Here is a 20,527-nt window from a genome sequence, read left to right on the forward strand (position 1 = left end):
AGGTACTCATCAGTAACCCAAGAACTGTGACACACAGTAACTTGTATCCTTACTGCTTTTAAACATTTTTCTAATTTCCACTTTCTGCCACTGATAGCAGGGGTGAAAGTAACATTAAGCACTTACCAATATGGGTCCCAGCTCTGGGACCCCGGAAGGGGCGGGGCCTCAGGCGGAAGAGGCGGGGTGGGGGGCTTCAGCCTCTCCCAGCCAGCCCATTCACGCTGCCTGGCCTGCACTGCCTGGGGTTCCGGCTGCTGCCACAATAGCAGCAGCGGTGGCCGGGAGCCCCGGGGCCTTTTAAATCGCTGGCCCTGGGGCAGCTGCCCCTTTTGCTCCCACCCCCGCCCATCAATGGCAGCCCGCAGGGAGGCAATGACCTTAAAATGTTGCTGCGGCAGTGCTTTAACATCGGCTGTGTACGGGCCGGTACCGGCAGCCACTTCTTACTGGTACGCCGTACCAGCCCGTACTGGCCTACTTTCACCCCTGGCTGCTAGTCTCCTTACCGAGCTTCAGAAAAGTACTATGTCTCCGGAGCATTTTGTAACGCTCTGTATAAAGGAAGCTATATAAAAATAAATTGCATTGTATTATAACAGTGAAGTAGAAGCACTTTTAGAAATGTGCTTCTAAATTACAATAACAGAAGCTCTAAATAACTCCTTAAGATCACCTCCTTGATCTGGGGACTAGACATTAAATGTATTTTTTGAATAGGGGAGCTTAATCGTAGAATCATAATGTATTCACTCCATGGCATGCAGCTGATATCGCAGTGTCTCTAGGAATGATGAGAAACAAATTTGTAACTAGCATGGTGGTTGCTAAACTCGACTGTTGAATCAAACTAGTTGTCAGTACATGTCATTCACCCACTATCTGTATATAGGTTGTCTATTTATATAGTAAGCTCTTAAAGCATGGGACCTTCACTTCCTATGTCTGTACAATAACTGGATAAATGATGATAACCTACATCCTAAATGTAGAAATTGTAGAAGTTGGAGATGGGAAAAGAAATATCAGGTCATCAAGTTCTTCTCCTTGAAATGGAGGATGGAAATGCTGTTAGATGATAAAGGTGATCATAATTAATAAAAAAAATAATATAGATTAGCTCTTGTACAGTCCTTTTCATCCTTACATCTTAAAATGCTGCAAAAAGTTTGTTAAATATTATTACTTTGTGTGCTGCTAGACTTCCTTTCGTCATTCCTTGCATGTACATTAATCATGAGGCAATACAGTGTCTCATTCTTACATGGTTTTTCACAACAAGAGGGAGCAGCCTCACTGAAGTGAAGCCTCAAAAAATTGGGTAGAAACTCATAAATGTTCCTCTCCACGGAAATCTTTAGTAAAAGGTGAAAGATTTATATGATCTGAAGAGAAACCAGAGTATGCATGTTAGGCAGCTCCACTAACCTGAGGAACTTTTGTTCTTCCTCCTCTCATGAAGCTGGGTGTCACTTGATCTGAGAGTGTGCTGCAGATTCTGACCAATCCCATGGCAGTTAGCGTGCTGTGTTTGTTTGCATATGTTTCCTGATGTAGTGTAGGAGATTCAGTTCAGTCTTTCACAGGGGAAGACTAGCTGCTAGGAAAGCGGAAATCTTTTTGAAGAAATGAACAGCTGAAATGAAAACCAATGATTTCATAAGAGTAAGTAAAACTAAAATAATCCCTTCCCCCTTGAGAACAAAAGTATAGTGTAACTAAATCAAAGACCTGGAATTATTTGAATATATACACCTCTACCCTGATATAACACGAATTTGGATATAACATGGTAAAGCTGTGCTCTGGGGGGCAGGGCTGCGTGCTCTGGCAAAGCAGCGCATCAGCGTGTCTGGCTCTGACATGCTGCTCTGAGCGGCAGGTTAAGGGTGCCGGGCCGGGGCCGAGAGGTTGGATAAGGGGCAGAGGGTCTCGGGGGGCGGTCAGGGGACAGGGAGCAGGAGGGTTGGGTAGGGGGTGCAGTCCTGGGGGTGATTGGGATGGGGGGGGTCTCTGGAGGGGACGGTCAGGGGACAAAGAGCAGGGGGGCTTAGATAGGGGATTGGGGTCTTGAGAGGGATGGTTATGTTATACCAATAAGATAAAAACCAGCAAGATCTTATTAAAGGGGAAAAGGCAAAATGCCACATTTATTGTGAATACAGAAAGAATCATAGTAAGCAGTTAGTTATAGCTATAACATTCCATTCAATTTCATATTTATTCACACATTCATTCATACAAACACACACACAGGTTCTGCAAGGTTGTTATCATAGTTACCAGCCTTAGAGTTGCTCATGCCAAGCCACTGGCCAGGTGGCCTGGACATGAGGAGGGAGCAGGGCCTTGTCAGATGCACATCTGATGCTCCTGGAAGTTGGTTTGCAGAATCAGACCCCAAAGTTCTCACTTTCTAGAGTCCATTTTTATAGGAATTTCTTCCTATGCCAGTCTATGGGAATTGCTTCATCATGCTGTTGCGGAATCAATCAGCAGATAGCACATTCCTGACAGCTCCGTGCTGCCAGATGTTATCTTGTTCTTTGGTTCTCCCATCCTTGAGGCTCTTGGGTGGATTCCAGTCTGCCCCCCCGGGGGTCCTCTGGTTATTTCCACTTGACGCCTTCTTCAGCCGATGGACACTGGATTCTTAGGCTGGCACCTCCCTGATCATTCAGTTATTATCCACACCAAGCATCCATCCACATACATCCTCTATCTCTATTTTAATCACAATTGTTAACAAAGCGAGATGAATACAACAAAAGGGCGGGGAGTCTCTGGGTGCTGTTTCTGTTGGTACAGAGTATTGCTTTGAGTCTCTCTGTGTGAATAGCTGTTGTTACAAAGAATTGCTTTGAGAACAGACTCTGTCTTAGAATGTACTAACACAATTAGCAGCTTGCAAGTTTCACACAGAGAGGGAGAGAAACAGCACCAAAAACCAAGAGACCTCTTAATTAGTAATACCCTGGAATTTAAACTATGGGGAATCAAACTCTTTTGTGATTTTAATACAGAACTTCTTTAATATGATCCAACAGTTAGGGGTGGGGGGTCTCTGGAGGGGGTAGTCAGGGGACAAGGAGCGGGGGGGTTGGATGGGTCAGGGGTTCTGAGGGGTCAGTCAGGGGGCAGGAAGTGACTATTAATAAGGGAAATGCTTGAGGCCAAAGCAAGTTCAATATAGGTTTCACCTATAACGCAGTAAGATTTTTTGGCTCCCGAGGACAGCGTTATATCGGGGTAGAGGTGTACTTCTTTTAAAAGCAATCTGGGAGTTGGATTCTGTATTATTTAGACTGTTTCTAGATATGGATGCTTTTGCTTGCGTGTTCCAGAGACAATTTAATCTTAAGTGGCAGTTCACTTAGTTTATGTAAACATATTTTCCCCAATCACTGCTGTATTAGTTTGTTCCTAAGAGGACTGGTGAATTCACTTTCATTGTTTCATCAGGAATTCCACAGGTTGAAGCATGCAATATATACTTCCAACATAAACGTCTCCACACCAGTGAAATGCCACACCCTCTTTTTTGGCCTACTGAATTTAGAAGGCAATGAGCTAAAATTATGATACTCTATTATATTTTGGTAAGTTTACATTATTTATTATGTTTTTGGAAATGTATCATGCATATTACAGATATTTAATACAGATATTAAAATATTAATGAAACTGTCTATTATGTCTATGCAATTGTATACTACCTAGTCACTGGGTTTAATATTTATTATGGTAACATCCACAAAGTGCTTGGTACTGTCCACACCTAGCCTGTCTACTGTCAGACTAGAAATAAGACTTTTTTATCAGTGAGGATAACTAACCATTGGAACAGCTTATCTAGCAGTGTGATGGATTCTCCATTGCTTTCCAGTCTTTAAGCAAGACTGGATCTCTTTCTAAAAGACATGCTCTAGCTCAAACAGAGCATATGGGATCAATGCAGAAATTATTGGGTTAGATTCTATGGTCTGTGTTATATAGGAGGGCAGACTAGATTATAATGTCCCTTCTGGCCTTAAAATCTACAGGAAGACATAATGTTTGCCTCAAAATTCCTACAATGGAGGAGGGCCCTGGTTCTGCCTTGTGTTGCTCATGGACTGACAAGCTCCTGCACCTGTGCAGAGCTCCCCTGACTTCAGTGGGACTCTGTACTGCTAGACCAGGGATCGGCAACCTTTAGCCGACGGCCCACCAGGGTAAGCCCCTTGGCTGGCCGAGCTGGCTTGTTTACCTGCCGCATCTGCAGGTTCGGCCAATCGCAGCTCCCACTAGCCGCAGTTCGCCGCTGTAGGCCAATGGGGGCTGCGGGAAGTGGCAGTCAGCACATCCTTCAGCCCATGCTGCTTCCCGCAGCCCCCATGGGGCTTACCCTGGTGAGCCACGTGCCAAAGGTTGCCGATCCCTGTGTTAGACCCTTATGCAGGAATGCAGAATTGGGGTATAAGAAGACAAGCAACAGAGGAAGGGGGGAAGCGAGAAAACATATACTCAATATTTGTAGTTATTTTTAGGATCAGAATTTCATTCCATTATTTATAGCAGCTGAATCTCAGTTTCCATCACAAGCCTGACTTTCACAGGCTTGAGAGAGAACTGCATCAAGTCCTCGCTGGCAGTAAGGAGAGTCATTGCCACACAAGGGGTAGCTCCTTAGCTGATGTAAATTGTCATAGTTCTGTTAACTTCCATGGAACTCTGACAATTTCCAGCAGCTAAGGAGCTGCCCCTCGGAGTTTTAGCCCTGTGTCAGGGAGGAACACGGAGTGGTGATGTTACAGCATCCTCCTAAAGATCTTAAATGTAAATTGCACAGGCATATTTCGTTAGTTTATCTAGCTAATGAGGTTCATTTGGAGGCTGGCCTCAAGTTCAGAGGCTGTGCTCCAACTCTGTGGCGTGGCTTGTGTGTGGAAAAAACTTAGCTCAAGAAACCCCCTATGAAAAGTGGTGTGGAATCCAAAACAAAGATTTTCAAAAATGGGTGCCTAAAGTTAGGCCCTGTTAGGATATAGATATTCAGGCCTGTCTGCAAAGGCCTGTACTTTAAGAATTTAGGTGTATTCTTATCACTTGGCTAGTTCTAGAGGTATAAAAGAAAGAATCAAAATCACTATCTGCTGGAGTAAGGGGCTTCTCTTACTGTGACAGTCTGAGGCCCTGGTCTTAGTCTAAGGCCTTTGGCTAAGCAGCAGAGGCAGCCATAAGCTAGGAAGCCAACAGTCACATCCTCACATTCCAAACTAGTCACATTGAAATAAGGTGCTATTGGGCTGTTAGGCACTATCAGGACAGGATTGTATTCCTATCACCTCCAGAGAAAGGGAAAGAAAATGTAAAAGGAAACTTAGTTTGATAGCATCCTGTCTGGCAAGAACTCACTTATCAATAGCTGGGATGTGAAATCCTCACTTCTGTATTGTCTTGTCATTATAGTTCCCACTTTGCTATTGTTTGTCTGTATAATCTCTGTCTGGTTCTGTGATTGTTCCTGTCTGCTGTATAATTAATTTTGCTGAGTGTAAACTAATTAAGGTGGTGGGATATAATTGGTTACATAATCATGTGACAATATGTTAGGATTGGTTAGTTAAATTTCAGGAAAATGATTGGTTAAGGTATAGCTAAGCAGAACTCAAGTTTTACTATATAATCTGTAGTCAATGCGGAAGTGAGTCGGTGGGTGGGTGGGTGGGTGGGGGAGATAGGAACAGGGAATGGGGGTAAGAAAATTGGAATCATGTTTTGCTAAAGGGGGAAATGGGAACAGGGAATGGAAGTAAGGAAGTTGGAATCATGTTTGGCAAAGGGCAGGAATGTTTGGCAAAGGGCAGGGAACAGGGACACAGGCGTAAGGCTCTGTGGTGTTAGAGCTGGGAAGGAGGATACTAAGGAAGGAAACTGGAATCATGCTTGCTGGAAGTTCACCCCAATAAACATCGAATTGTTTGCACCTTTGGACTTCAGGTATTGTTACTCTCTGTTCATGTGAGAAGGACCAGGGAAGTAAGTGGGTGAAGGAATAAGCCCCCTAACAGGCCCCATAATCATTATATAGGTACCTAAATAAGTGGCCTGATATTCAACAGTGCTGCACACGTAGGAGCTTCCACTGGCTGTATAGAAAGGGAAAGAGAGACTATCCAGTTTCTTGCAAATGTTTAGCATTTAAAAATATTATTTTAAGCTTACATAGCACCTCTGTTCAATATACAGTACACACAGCACCACTGAAATGCAGGTATGCTGGGAAAGAGGGGACCAACCGACTGATGTACAGAACAATAGTGAAGGGGAAAGAAATGTGACTAGGGATAGTGCAGTGGGATCTTTAATTTGCATATCGAGCCTGTGCCCTTGCCTGAAAGGCCACACACAATAAGTTGCATAGTGCCTAGATTATTTACCTCAGAAGGAAAGACTGAGGTGACCCTGCTGGGTTATGAACATGTGGTTCCAAGGAAGATAACGATACCAAACTTAAACTTTAGAGACCATTAAGCCACCTCCTCTAGCTTAGTAGTAAATTGGCTCCTTTTCCAGAGTATAGGGGTCTCAGCCAAAGCTTACTGAAGTTAATGGGAGCCTTTCCACTGACTTCAGTGTGTTTGACATCAGGCCCTAGGACCACAGGTCATCAGGCAGACCAAATGTAAGTTATACAATAGGAGCACAAATCACTCAAACTATTTATAATGTACAAAATACTTCAACTCTTTTCAGAACATCCTGTGAGAACCCACTGTTGCAAATAATGAAAGCGACTTCGGAAAGGTCCATTCATCTGTGTCATGAAAATGGTGATTGGATGTCACATCTGCCAGAAAATCTCTGGGATGTTCCTCTCCATAACTTATCCCTTCCAGGTAAATATTAACCTTCTTCTCTAGATACTGATCTTGTTGTCAAAACATTTAAGCATTAGATGCTTGGAGTACCAACAGTGTGGTCAGCGCTTGTGCAATAGAAGAAAATACCATTTCTTTTCCAAGGAGCTAATAGTCTAAATAGATTGAGTGGGAGTAACTGAAGATGCTATCTGTTGGATCAGATGTAAACCAAGATCCTGATCACTTATGATTATTAATGATTGCATGACTCTTTTTACAAGAGTTACCAGGGTAGTCCTGCTGTGCTAGTGAATTACAGTGGGAGTGATTACTCTCAGGGACAGATTTATTAGTCTGATTACATAAGAACAGTTATACTGGGACAGACGAAATGTTCAACTAGCCCAGTATTGTGTCTTCTGACAGTGGCCAATGGCAGGTGCTTCAAAAGGAATGAAAAGAACAGGTAATTATCAAGTGATCCATCCCCGGTTGTCCAGTCCTAACCTCTGGCAGTCAGAGGCGTAGGGACACCCAGAGAATGGGATTGCATCCCTGACAGTCTTGACTAATAGCCATTGATGGACCTATCCTCCATGAATTTATCTAATTCTTTTTTGAACCTAGTTATACTTTTCACAACATCCCCTGGCAATGAGTTCCACAGGTTGACTGTATGTTGTATGAAGAAGTACTTCCTTTAGTTTGTTTTATACCTGCTGCCCATTCATTTCATTGGGTGACCCCTGGTTCTTGTATTATGTGAAGGAGTAAATAACACTTTCTTATTCACTTTCTTCATACCATTCACAATTTTATAGATCTCTATCATATCCCCTCTTAATTGCCTCTTTTCCCAGCTGAATAGTCCCAGTTTTTTAAATCGCTCCTCATATGGAAGCTGTTCCAGACCCCTAATCATTTTTGTTGCCCTTCTCTGTATCTTTTCCAAGTCTAATCTCTTTTTTGAGATGGGGCGACCAGAACTGCACACAGTACTCAAGGTGTGGGTGTATGATGGATTTATACAGTAGCATTATGATATTTTATGTCTTATTAGCTATCCCTTTTCTAATGGTTCCTAACATTCTGTTCGCTTTTTTTACTGCTGCTGCACATTGAGCAGATTTTTCAGAGAACTATCCACAGTGACTCCAAGATCTTTTTTGAGTGGGAACAATTAATTTAGAACCCATCATTTTGTATGTATAGTTGGGATTACGTTTCCCAGAATACATTACTTTGCATTTATCAACACTGAATTTCATCTGCCATTTTATTGCCTAGTCACCCAGTTTTATGAGATCCCTTTGATCTTTGCAGTCTGCTTTCGACTTAACTATCTTGAGTAGTTTGTATCATCTCCAACTTGCCACCTCATCCCTTTTTCCAGATAATTTATTAATTTGTTGAGCAGCACTTGTGTAACTACAGATCCCTGGGGGACACTGCTATTTACCTCTCTCCATTCTGAGAACTCACCATTTATTCCTACCCTTTGTTTTCTGTCTTTTAACCAGTTATTGATCCATGAGAGGACTTTCTCTTTTATCCTATGACTGCTTACTTTACGTAAGAGTCTTTGGTAAGAGACCTTGTCAAAGGCTTTCTGATGATCAATTTACTGGTTTGGTGGATAGGGGGAATGCAGTGGACATAATATATCTGGACTTCAGCAAGACTTTTGACACAGTCCAACATGACATTCTGATAAGTAGGATGGAGAAATGTGGGCTCAGAGAAACTACCATTAAGTGGATACATAATTGATCAATAACTGCAAACAATGAGTAACTATTAATGGAATGACATCAGATTGGAAGGAGGTCTTGAGTGGAGTTCCACAGGATCGGGGATTGCAAACACTTTGGAGGATAGAGCTAAAATTCAGAGGGATCTTGATGAATTGGAGAACTGGGCTATAGACAACAAAATGAAATTTAACAAAGACAAATGTAAGGTGCTACATTTAGGAAAGAAAAACCAAAAGCACAAATACAGAATGGGGGATAACTGGCTTGGCAGCAGCACTGCTGAGAATGATCTGTGTAGTTGTGGTGGATCACAACCTCAACATGAATCAACAGTGTGATGCTGTTGCAAAACATGCAAATGCAATTTTAGGTTGCTTTAACAGAGGCACAGCATGCAAATCATGAGAGGTGTTAGTACCGCTCTATTCAGCACAAGTTAGGCCTCAGCTGGAGTACTGTGTCCAATTTTGGTCACCAATGTATAGAAAGGATGTAGAGACACTGGAAAGGATCCAAAGATGAGTGATGAAGATGATCAAAGGGATGGAATGCAAGCCATATGAGCAAAGGCTGAAGGAACTGGGTATGTTTAGTTTGGAATAGAGGAGATTAATGGGGGACATGATAACAGTCTTCAAATACTTGAAAGGCAGGCAAGGGGTTCAAACTACAGCATAGCAGATTCAGATTAAATGTCAGGAAAAACTTCCTAACTGTAAGAACAGTAGGACAATGGAACAGACTGCCTAGGGAGGTTGTGGAAGCTCCTTCACAGGAGGTTTTCAAAAGGAGGCTGGATAGCCATTTGTCTTGGACACAACAAATCCTGCATCTTGGCAGGGGGTTAGACTAGATGACCGTTGCAGACCCTTCTAACCCTATGGTTCTATGATTTTATGATTCTAAGTCCACATACCCTATATTCACTGGATCATTCTTGTCCACATGTTTATTGACCCCCTCAAAGAATTCTAGTAGATTGGTGAAGCATGATTTCCCTTTACTAAAACCATGTTGACTCTTCCCCAATATATTGTGTTCATCTACGTGTCTGATAATTCTTTTCTTTATTATAGTTTCAACCAATTTGTCTTGTACTGAAGTTAGGCTTACTGGCCTGTAATTGCCAGGATTGCCTCTGTAGACGTTTTAAAAAATTGGTGTCACATTAGCTATCCTCCAGCCATCTGAAGCCGATTTAAGTGATAGGTTATACACCACAGTTAGTAGTTCTGCAATTTCATATTTGAGTTCCTTCAGAACTCTTGGGTGAATACCATCTGGTCCTGGTGACTTATTACTCTTTAATTTATCAGTTTGTTCCAGTAATGATAAGCAGCTATTATATAACACTGTGACAGGTTTCAATCGGTCCACCGAGCCCCTAGGGGGGATGGAGAGCTATGGTCCCACAGGCAGGCCTTAGTCACACCATCCGCGCCTGCTGACCAAACACACCCACCCCACGGTGCAGTTCTGCCCCTGGGCTACTTCCTACCCGGTCTCTCAAGCGGGCCTCTCCGGTCCCTCCAGCTCGTCCAGGTATTCCGCTGCTGGCAGCTCCAGCTCCCCCTCTGTGTCGGACTCACGCCGGCCCGGGCTACAGCCGGGCCCCTCCAGGTCCTCAGCGGCTGGCAGTCCTGGTCGCCACAGGCCTTCCTCCCGGTCAGGTTCCTCCTGGCCCAGGGCCTCCCCTGGGTCGGCGGCAGGGTCTGGAGGGAGCAGCCAGCAGCTTGTGTCTGTCTCCCTCTCTCGAGCTCTCTTCACTGGGCAAAGGGCTCCGCCCTTTGTACTTCCTGTCCCACCCCTCCCCTTCTGGGGATTGGCGTAAATTTGGTCTGGCCCTGCCCACTCAGGCTGAGAGGATGGCTCTTTATCCTCTGGTTCAGAGGGAAGCCACCCTGGCTCCCTACAAACACTTTTCAGTAGATTTCAAAGGAGGTCAGTATAATCCCCATTTTACAGATGGGGAAACTGAGGCAGGTGAGGTGACTTGCCCAAGCTCACCCAGCTGGCCAGTGGCAGAGCTGGGAATAGAATTCAGCTTTCCTGAGTCCTAGTCCAGTGCTCTATCCATTAGGCCACACTGCTTCCCTTATTAGGATGTATTTTATATGACTATATTGGTTTAGCCCACAGGCGATAGTTTGAAAAAATATGCAGGAAGGCAAAGAATGACTCAAGACAAGCTGCCTCTCAGCAAACACTGGAGGGCTGTTATGGAAGAATGCCAGAGCTATTAGCTTTGAAGATTTTGCCTCCTCTCCAGCTAATCTACAAAACTGGCTTGAGGCAAGACTGGAAAAGGCCTGCGAACACAGGAGCTCAAAAAAATTGTGGCAGGTTTAAAAAGAATGTTCTCTGTCTTTTGAGAAGAGGGACGTTGTTTGGGAGAACCAGACTGAGCCACACGATACCCTGATGGGGGTGTCTGAGCCACACGATACCCTGCCAAGGTTACCCTTAGGGATAGAAAGCCATTAGGTAACATAGCCATGCAGTAGTCTGTTTGTTTTCAAATCCTTTTTCTTTAAATTTTTTGTTCCTACTGTTAAAATAAACAATACGTTGGTTTTAAGAAAGCTGTCTGATCACTGCATGGCACTGGTCACAGATGCTCAAAATTCATCTGAGCAGGTGACATACCCACTCAGACTTTCTGGGAAAGCAACGCTGATATACAGGGTCCTATATCCCAGAGCTCAGTAAGACTGGAAGAATTGTGGAATTCCACCCCAAGAGAGGTAAACGCATAAGGCCAGACTCCTGAGGGGCTACTCTCACAGAGACCATTAAGGGAACACAGGTTCAGTTAGCCTTGTAACCTTGACACATTCTCCCGTATTGCCAATCCCCAGCATTTAAAAATCATAAATCAGGCCCCCAAATCACGAGATTTAAAAAATAATAAATTTGGGATATTTTTATTAGCCTTTTGGTTTTTGAGCTTTAAGGGTCACATTTTTCATGTTTTTCTCCATGACCGTGATGGCTAAAAACATTTTTTTTTTGTAAACAAAAGTTGAAATTCTCAAATAATCACAGAACTCCTGGACCTGAGCCTCTAAGAAAAACATCAAATATCATGAGACTTATGATGAGAGTTGGCAACACAGTCCTTCTGCATTTCATTTGGATATAGTATGCTTCACTGCTGTCATTAACTGCACTCAGCAACACTGCAGAACAGTTTAAGAGTTGCAACTTTTTACCAGAGAGGTGGTTAGGTGAAGAGATTTCAGTATATTTTGTATTGATGCTGGTTGGCCAGTGATAGAGTGAGAATGTTAAGGGGTGACTTGATTACAGTCTGTAAGTATCTACATGGGGAATAAATATTTAATAATGGGCTCTTCAGTCAAGCAGAAAAAGGTATAACACAATCCACTGGAAATAAGGCATACATTTTTAACTATGAGAGTAATTCACCACTGGAACAATTTACCCAAGGTGGTATTAGATTCTACATCACTGACAATTTTTAAATCAGGATGGGATGTTTTTCTAAAAGATCTGCTGTAGGAATTATTTTAGGGAAATTCTATGGCCTGTGTTAGAAAGGGGATCAGACTAGATAATCATAATGGTCCCTTCTGGCCTTGAAATCTATGAACTTGTACTGGCAAAATATGACTACGTCCACACTAGGAGTTGCACTGATTTAACTATTTTGGTAATAGGGTTGCCTTGACTAGCTACATCAAGACAAAAATGGCAGTGCCTTTTCTCCATTAGGATTTTACATTAAGATAGTGATCTCAAATTAACTATCTTGTGTAAAAACACATCTGTTTTGTAGTGAATACATATGCCTTTTGCCAATACACACTTATGTTTTGGGGGTAGATTGGGAGTTGGAAGGTTAGGTGTGCATATGTAATATTATTTTCTATTGTGTAATACAAAGGAAAATGGTATTTGAGGTATTAACAAACAATTGAAACAAACTTAACCTTTGTTTTTATTCTACAGGGAGCCATGACACTATGACTTACTGTTTAGATAAAAACTCTGATATAAGTGTCAATGAATCAAAGCTGTTGCAGTTGATAGATAAATTTATGCCCTGCATCATACATCCTATTATTATGAAGTGGTCTATAACACAGGTAACCAATTATCTAATGTTCTCAAACTTGAATTAATTGTCTTGTTTGAAGTTTGTTACATAGTGTTGAATGTTTGTACTTTTTTCAATCCAATTAAGGAATACATTGGTGCCTAGATATGTGAATAACATTTTGGGGCAAATTCTAAATACCATAGGTAGAGATGTAAGATAAAAACATTCTGTAAATACCAAATGTCTGTTTATGGGGAAGATATTTTTGGTGGGAGAGCCTGATATTTTAGGGATAGAGGATTCATAAATAAAGATAATAGTTAAAGGGACACTGTTAACTAAAACCCCCCACATACTGCTTTCTAATCTGAATTAGTTAAGAACATAAGAATGACCATACTGTGTCAGAACAATGGCCCATCTAGCCCAGTATCCTGTATTCCAACAGTGGCCAATGCCAGGTGCTTCAGAGGGAGTGAACAGAACAGGCAGTCACCAAGTGATCCATCCCTGTAATCCAATCCTAGCTTCTGGCAATCAGAGCATACGGTTGCATCCCTGACCATCTTGCCTAATAGCCATTGGTAGACCTATCCTCCAGGAACGTATCTAGTTCTTTTTAGAACCACATTATAGTTTGGCCTTCACAACATCCCCTAGCACTGAGGTCCACAGGTTCTGACAGTCTTGACTAATAGCCACTGATGGATATCCTCCATGAATGTATCTAATTCTTTTTTTGAACCCAGTTATACTTTTTACAACATCCCCTGGCAGTGAGTTCCACAGGTTGACTGTATGAAAAAGTACTTCCTTTTGTTTGTTTTAAACCTGCTGCCTATTAATTTCATCAGGTAACTCCTGGTTCTTGTGTTATGTGAAGGAGTAAATAAAACTTCCTTATTTACTTTCTCCACACCAGTAATAATTTTATAGACTTATATCATATCCCCTCATAGTTGTCTCTTTTCCAAGCTGAATAGTCCCAGTCTTTTCAATCTCTCCTCATATGGAAGCTGTTCTACACTCCTAATCATTTATTTGCCCTTCTCAGTACCTTTTCTAATTTTAATATATCTTTTTTGAGATGGGGCAACCAGAATTGCATGCAGTATTCAAGGTGTGGGCGTACAAGGGATTTATATATTGGCATTATATTTTCTGTCTTATTAGCTATCCCTTTTCTAATGGTTCCTAATATTCCGTTAGCTTTTTGACTGAGGCTGCACATTGAGCAGATATTTTCAGAGAACTATCCACAATGACTCCAAGATCTCTTTCTTGAGAGGGAACAGCTAATTTAGGCCCCATCATTTTGTATAATTGGGATAATGTTTTCCAATGTGCATTGCTTTGCATTGATCAACACGGAATTTCAGCTACCATTTTATTGCCCAGTCACCAAGTTTTGTGAGATCTCTTTGTAACTCTTTGCAGTCCGCTCTGGACTTAACTATCTTGAATAATTTTGTACCATCTTCAAAATTTTGCCACCTTCCTGTTTACCTGTTTTTCAAGATCATTTATGAATATGTTGAATAGCATTGGTCCTAGCACAGACCCCTGGGGGACACCACTATTTACATCTCTCTGTTCTGAAAAATGACCCATGTATTCCTACCCTTTGTTTTCTGCCTTTTTACCATTTACTGATCCATGAGAAGACCTTCCCTCTTATCCCATGACTACTTAGTTAGATAGGTACAACTTTTATTATAGGTAAGGCCTCTATCTAGATCAAAATATATGTGTTTTTTTAGAACTTTCACCCCAGAAAGCCACATTCACCAGCTGTCTTAGCAGAGTGATTAGGACAGGGCTATGGGAAAGAGAACATAAGGCCTCCGTTTGTAGGAATTCAGAAACTGATTCAGCCTTCTTAAAGACTTTAATATTATAAATAAATACATAAAATAAAAATCCAGTATCCATGGGATTATTATTTCTGTTGAGGGAACATGATCAGGGAGCTCCCTAAAGAAAATCTCTGTGAAGTCTTTGATCTGAGGAAAATGAATGCAGACATTTTAAGTTGCTGATCCTGCAACCTTTTCTCAAACAAGGAGTCCAGATGACTTCAATAGGAGTATTATTGAACTCAGAACTCAGTATTAACCAGAACTGCTCATGTGTAGGGATTGAAGAATTGGCTCCTAAGCCTTTATTATGTAGACAATTTAAAGTCCTTTTTAAAAGATCTTAAACTAATCTGTGTTTAGTGTCCACTTCATAAGGAAATAAAAACCCTTAATGTCAGATATTTCTGTAACTTCAGAGCAAACAGTCAGCACCACACACAAAACTTTCAGCATCATTTTAAAGGTGAAAGACGTAATAGATTTTGTAATCCTAAAAATATGAAAAATAAGATCAGACAATTTTATAAGCTTCTTTAGATTTCCTAAAATAAAGGAACACATGTCCCTTGCAAAAATTTACGATTCTTTTGTTGTTTTTAACCATTCAGGTACTAAATGTGTCAGAACAACTGGATGCCGGGATTCGATATTTGGATTTTAGGATTGCTCACAAGCCTAATGACCCTTCTGTGAATTTGTACTTTGTGCACATGGTATACACAACGGCTGTAGTAGAGGTACTGTTCTTAAATCTGGAACATTCAGAAAGGGGTGCTGCTAATTTTTTTTAAAGAACCAACAACTACTTCTGAGTAAGAACTGCTTTGGGTGGGGAACACTGACCCTAAGATTTTCTGAACAGGTTATTCTTTCTTCAGTAACATGGGAACTTCAAAATAAGAAATTAAATATACTGCCGGGTTGATTGTTGGAGCTGAAATTCCTGTGAGTTGGAATTATCTTCCACCGTTCTCTGCAAACAAATAATTGCCATTTTCCAGGCTGTGTTTTGTGATAGTCCCAGTATCTCATCTTGAGCCAGCCCATCATTCTGTGATGTGGGCACAAAGTGACCACTTTGAGAAATAAGTGACGGAAAAATAAGATGGGATTTAAAGTGTAATATAGGTAAAATATTTTTCAAGAAAAATGTAGTTAATGAAAAGATAATGACTCAGTCTTTTGGTCTTAAAATGTCACATGTTGATTGGTGTATTCCTTTATTGGCACGCATAGGGCCTGGCCATGCTGTTAGTTGCATGTGACTTCAATGAGATGTAAGTGTCAGCAACTAATGGGAGGTCTGTCTTGTTATAGCAAGACTATGGGATTTAGGGGACCTGGGTTCTATCCCTGATTTTACCACTGACTCACTCTTTGACCTTGAACTAGTCCAGAAAAATGGGGATTCTACTTTCCACCTTTGAGATCCTCGGATGAAAGACACTGAAGATGCAAAGTCTCTATATACCTTATATACATTGGTGTATAAGGTGGAGAACCCCACAGGTGGCATAAATCAGCATAGCTCCACTGAAGAAAAATCCAAAGGATGGCTTTCCAGCCACTATGAAACTTCCTGCAGAATGTCCCATATTGTCATTTATGATAAAGCTATGCTGATTTGTACCAGCTGAGGGTCTGGCCTATCATAAAACATTAGTTTATGATTTATTTAATTCTCCCTTACCATCAGACAGGCTTTTCTAAGTTGATTTGACTTAACTTTTGTAGGATATTCTGTGGGAAATTTTGAAGTGGTTGCAGGCCCATCCTCAGGAGGTCGTTATCCTTGCCTGCAGGAATTTTGTTGGATTGACCAAGGAACTTCATCATCATCTTATCTCCTGCATAAAAAAGATCTTTCATTCTAAACTGTGTCCAAAAGAGGTAAGTGCAGAAATAATTTCTTTTAGAATGATACAGTAGTTGTTTGATTTGTTCCGAGTCCTTATATACTCTACGTTATCATTATGTCCTTTAAAACTATGGAAACACGCACCTGTCCTATTATAAACAACTTAAGTGGAGGTCAGTTATTAGAGAGTTATCACATAAGTGATGTCATAACGTGGAGTGGCCCTCTAAGGGAACTGACTCAGCTCCACCTGTGCTGTGTCATCCAATCCCAAGTAATGGGTTTGGACTTGGGCTTGTGATTGGGTCAGGTGACCAAGCATCACATGATGGTATCCCAGGAGCAGGGCTTCCTATAAGAATGAGCCTGCTCTGTCAGAGAGAGGAAGACCAGGGGAATACTCTAGAGAAGCCCAGAGTTTGAGTGGTCTTAACAGAGCTTCCCTGCCCAGAAAGGGCAAGCGGAGAGAGGGCTGTGGCTTTCAACCCTGACACAAGGGTAACTGAAGAGAGAGACTGTGGGGAGGCTCCTGACCCATGGCCAGAGAGGACTGAGGAGGGCCTTTCCATATCATCCAGATGGAAAGACCTGGCTGGAGCTAACTGGCGTGAGAGTAGAAGCCTTAAGCAGAAGAGGCTTGAGGATACACTGGGCAGCAGGACCTGGGTTTGGGAGAAAGTACTGTGGAGTCCAGCAAGGCACTGAAGAAACTACAGAGTTGGGGAAAGACTTATTTTGATTTAATTTGACATTTAAATGTGCTGTCTTAATAAACCAGAACCCAAGAAGGGGTGTTTATTTGACTTGCATGAGAGCTGGGGGGACAGTTACTGGAAAGCCCCAGAAGGGGAAACTGTGGCAAGAATTATCTGAAGGTTTAGGGTGTTAGCCTAGGGGCTTGGGAGACCTGGGTTCAATTTTCTGCTGAGCTACAGATTTCTGGTGTGACCTTAGGCAAACCACTTAGGGCCAGAGCCACAAAAGTACTTAGGCACGTAACCCCCAGATTTAGGAGCTTAAGTCCCAGATTTAGGATCCACTGGGATCTACAAAACTCCCACTCAGGTCCAATCTAACCCTGTAGGTGCCTTAACTCAAGTCTCACTCCACACTGACATTTCCTCTGCAAAAATTCCCTTGGCACCTATGTTTCTGCCTGTGGGCATGCGGCTGCAGTGCACATGCCAGGTGTCCAGATGCTTGTCTCCTGCCTAAGCCCCAAGATGATCCACAATCCAGGGCCCCATCTGGTAAGCATGCTCAGACCAGGGGTGTCATTTGAGGGTGGCAGAGAGGAGCGGGACTGGGAGCCTTCCCCCCCTCCCCCCGAGTTTCGTACAGGAGATGTGGGAGTTCCTAGGTGGAACTCTTAACTACAGCACAGCGTCAGTGTGAAATGTAAGTTCTGCAAAGGAGAGGTGCCCCTGAGGCAGGGAGTCAGTATTTTGTTTACAAACAGAGGCAGGGTGATTAAGATAAGAAAGGGCTGGTGATTAAATTAAGGTTTCAGAGTAACAGCCTGTTAGTCTGTATTCGCAAAAAGAAAAGGAGGACTTGTGGCACCTTAGAGACTAACCAATTTATTTGAGCATGAGCTTTCGTGAGCTACAGCTCACTTCATTGGATGCCCACAGTATGAGGCGCAAGAATACCAAGATGAGAGCAGCCCTGACAGTTGAGAATTCAGTGGCAATAGCCCTGTTGAAGCTTGCAACGCCAGACAGCTACTGGTCAGTCGGGAATCAATTTGGAGTGGGCAAATCTACTGTGGGGGCTGCTGTGATGCAAGTAGCCAAAGCAATCAAAGATCTGCTATTATCAAGGGTAGTGACCCTGGTAAAAGTAGGACACATGCAGAAGCCCTGCCCCCTCAATGGCCCCACTCCTGTCCCTCCTCTTCCCCTGAGCCCCCGCCCCCCCCCCCCCCCCCCGCTACTCCTCTTCCCCTCAAGACCCTGCTCCCTGGCTACGCCAGAAGCCATAGCCGGGCCATGGTAAGAGCCACTCAGGGAGCCTGGGCTGCTGTGAGGAGCCCCGGACCCTCCAGTTGCGCTGGGCTATGACATCCATCCCAACCTCCAGGGATTGTTTGCTGGAGTCTCAGAGAACTGGCCACCTTGGTTTTGTTCCCATCTATCAGAGTCCTCTTTTTTTGCAGCACGTAGCAGAGAGAGGCTGGTCTGCTGGATAGGGAGCTAGCCCTGAGGGACCTGGGATCTACTCCCCCGCCCCCCATGGACTTCCTGTCTAACCTCAGGCCAGAGCCTTATGGACAGAATTTCAAAACCTTGTAGGGACCCAAAGATGCAGCTTGGCATCTAGTGGGGTTTACAAAGCACCTAACCTTCTAGGCACTTCTGAAAATCTTACTAGGTGACTAAATACCTTTGAAAATCTGGCCTTTGGTCTGTGTGCGCCTCATGGCCCCATCTGTACAATGGGGATAACAGCACTGCTCTACCTCACTGAGGGGCTGTGAGGAGAAATAGTTTAGTACCTTGTGAGACAGATACTACAGTGACAGGACCACATAAGTACCACAGGTAGAGTGGGAACTTCTCTATATCACTGCTAGCCCTTCCCTTGGTTTTGGCCCCTTCTTTTCACCTGCGCCCCTCCCCCCCAAATCTCTCCCTTTTTCTGAATGTAACCTTGGCTAAGAGGGCTTGGCTGTATTTTTTCTGAGTCCCTTATGTTCTCTCTAAAACAACTCCCCCCACCACCACCTGGATTCCTGTTTTACAAGCTAGACTTCCAGATACTTAATTTAATCAAAAAGAAAAGGAGTACTGAGGCACAAGAGTTCTCAGGGCAGGGGAAAGCAAGTCACAAAGTTCCATGAAAGTGCCCTTACGCATGGGAAAATTTCTCAGCCACTAAGAATCGTCCCAGATCTGCAACACTATGCAGTGCCACCAGTCTGTGCTTGTTTCCCGACCCCAGGATCGGTGTTCCACCGCATGAACCTGCCCCATTAGCACCATGATGCCCACATTGCCAGGGCCCATGCTTTGAGAGAAGTTTGTGTCCATGTCCTCATCACTCTCGTCACTGCACTGAGGTTGCCTACTTGCCCGGTTTCGCTTTGCCAGGTTCTGGTGCTGCATATACTGCTGGATAATGCGTGTGGTGTTTAATGTGCTCCTAATTGCCAAAGTGATCTGAGCGGGCTCCATGCTTGCCATGATATGGCATCTGCACAGAAAAAAAGCGCAGAACGATTGTCTGCCATTGCTCTGATGGAGGGAGGGGCGACTGACGACATGGTTTACAGGGTTGGCTTACAGGGAATTAAGATCAACAAAGGCGGTGGCTTTGCGAGAAACAGAATGGCCCCCTCAAGGATAGAACTCAAAACCTCAAGGATAGAACTCAAAACTGGGTTTAGCGGGCCGTTGATTTCACAGAGGGAGGGAGGAGCAAATGAGTACAAAACAAATCTGGTCTATTTCTTGTTTTGATCCACTTCATCTATCTTTATACATCTTGCTGGCAGCAGACTGTGGAGTACGACCGCTAGCGATCGTCATCTCCTCAGCAGAAGACACTGCAGTATGACTGCTGGCCATCATCTTCTGCTGGCTGCAGATTAAAAGACAGTGCACTGCCGGTAGGACTGAATCGCCATGAAACGAAACTTAAAAGGGAAATGACTTGGCTGAATCACTCCCATGTTTGCCCAGGCACCCTTGACCTCATTGAGGTCAGTTAAAAGAGCACCCTGGACAATGCTGACGACGGCTACCAGTCATACTGCACTGTCTGCTGCCAAAAGGCAATAAACTGTTGGTGTGTAGCAATGCAGTACCGCGTCTGCCAGCACCCAGGAGACATACGGTGACGGTTAGCTGAGCGGGCTCCATGCTTGCCGTGGTATGGCGTCTGCACAGGTAACTCAAGAAAAAAGGCGCAAAACAATTGTCTGCCCTTGCTTTCACGGAGAGAGGGAAGGAAGGGGGGCCTGACGATATGTACCCAGAACCACCCGCGGCAATGTTTCAGCCCCATCAGGCACTGGGATTTCTACCCAGAATTCAAATGGGCGGTGGAGACTGTGGGAACTGTGGGATAGCTACGCACAGTGCAACACCCCGGAAGTCAATGGTTGCCTCGGTACTGTGGACACACTCCACCGACTACATGCACTT

At 43.3% G+C, this 20,527-nt stretch overlaps 1 protein-coding gene and 1 non-coding gene across 2 annotated transcripts in view; one reads left to right on the forward strand and one right to left on the reverse strand.

Annotated features, from left to right (window-relative positions):
- Positions 1-1,289: 1,289 nt before the first annotated feature.
- On the reverse strand, positions 1,290-1,405 carry LOC140905676 (U5 spliceosomal RNA). The gene has a single exon (XR_012156917.1). It is a non-coding gene; the product is annotated as a U5 spliceosomal RNA (small nuclear RNA).
- A 166-nt stretch (positions 1,406-1,571) lies between these two features.
- The window catches only part of PLCXD1 (phosphatidylinositol specific phospholipase C X domain containing 1), a 29,637-nt gene continuing 10,681 nt past the window's right edge, over positions 1,572-20,527 (forward strand). Inside the window, exons 1-6 of the mRNA XM_073327731.1 lie at positions 1,572-1,665; positions 3,463-3,599; positions 6,739-6,881; positions 12,572-12,708; positions 15,130-15,258; positions 16,256-16,411. Of these exons, the coding sequence (XP_073183832.1) occupies positions 6,770-6,881; positions 12,572-12,708; positions 15,130-15,258; positions 16,256-16,411 (534 nt within the window). The 5' untranslated portion in view covers positions 1,572-1,665; positions 3,463-3,599; positions 6,739-6,769. The remainder of the gene's footprint in view (positions 1,666-3,462; positions 3,600-6,738; positions 6,882-12,571; positions 12,709-15,129; positions 15,259-16,255; positions 16,412-20,527) is intronic.

The sequence above is a fragment of the Lepidochelys kempii genome, chromosome 1 (genome assembly GCF_965140285.1).
Source record: "Lepidochelys kempii isolate rLepKem1 chromosome 1, rLepKem1.hap1, whole genome shotgun sequence".
Classification (NCBI taxonomy): domain Eukaryota; kingdom Metazoa; phylum Chordata; order Testudines; family Cheloniidae; genus Lepidochelys; species Lepidochelys kempii.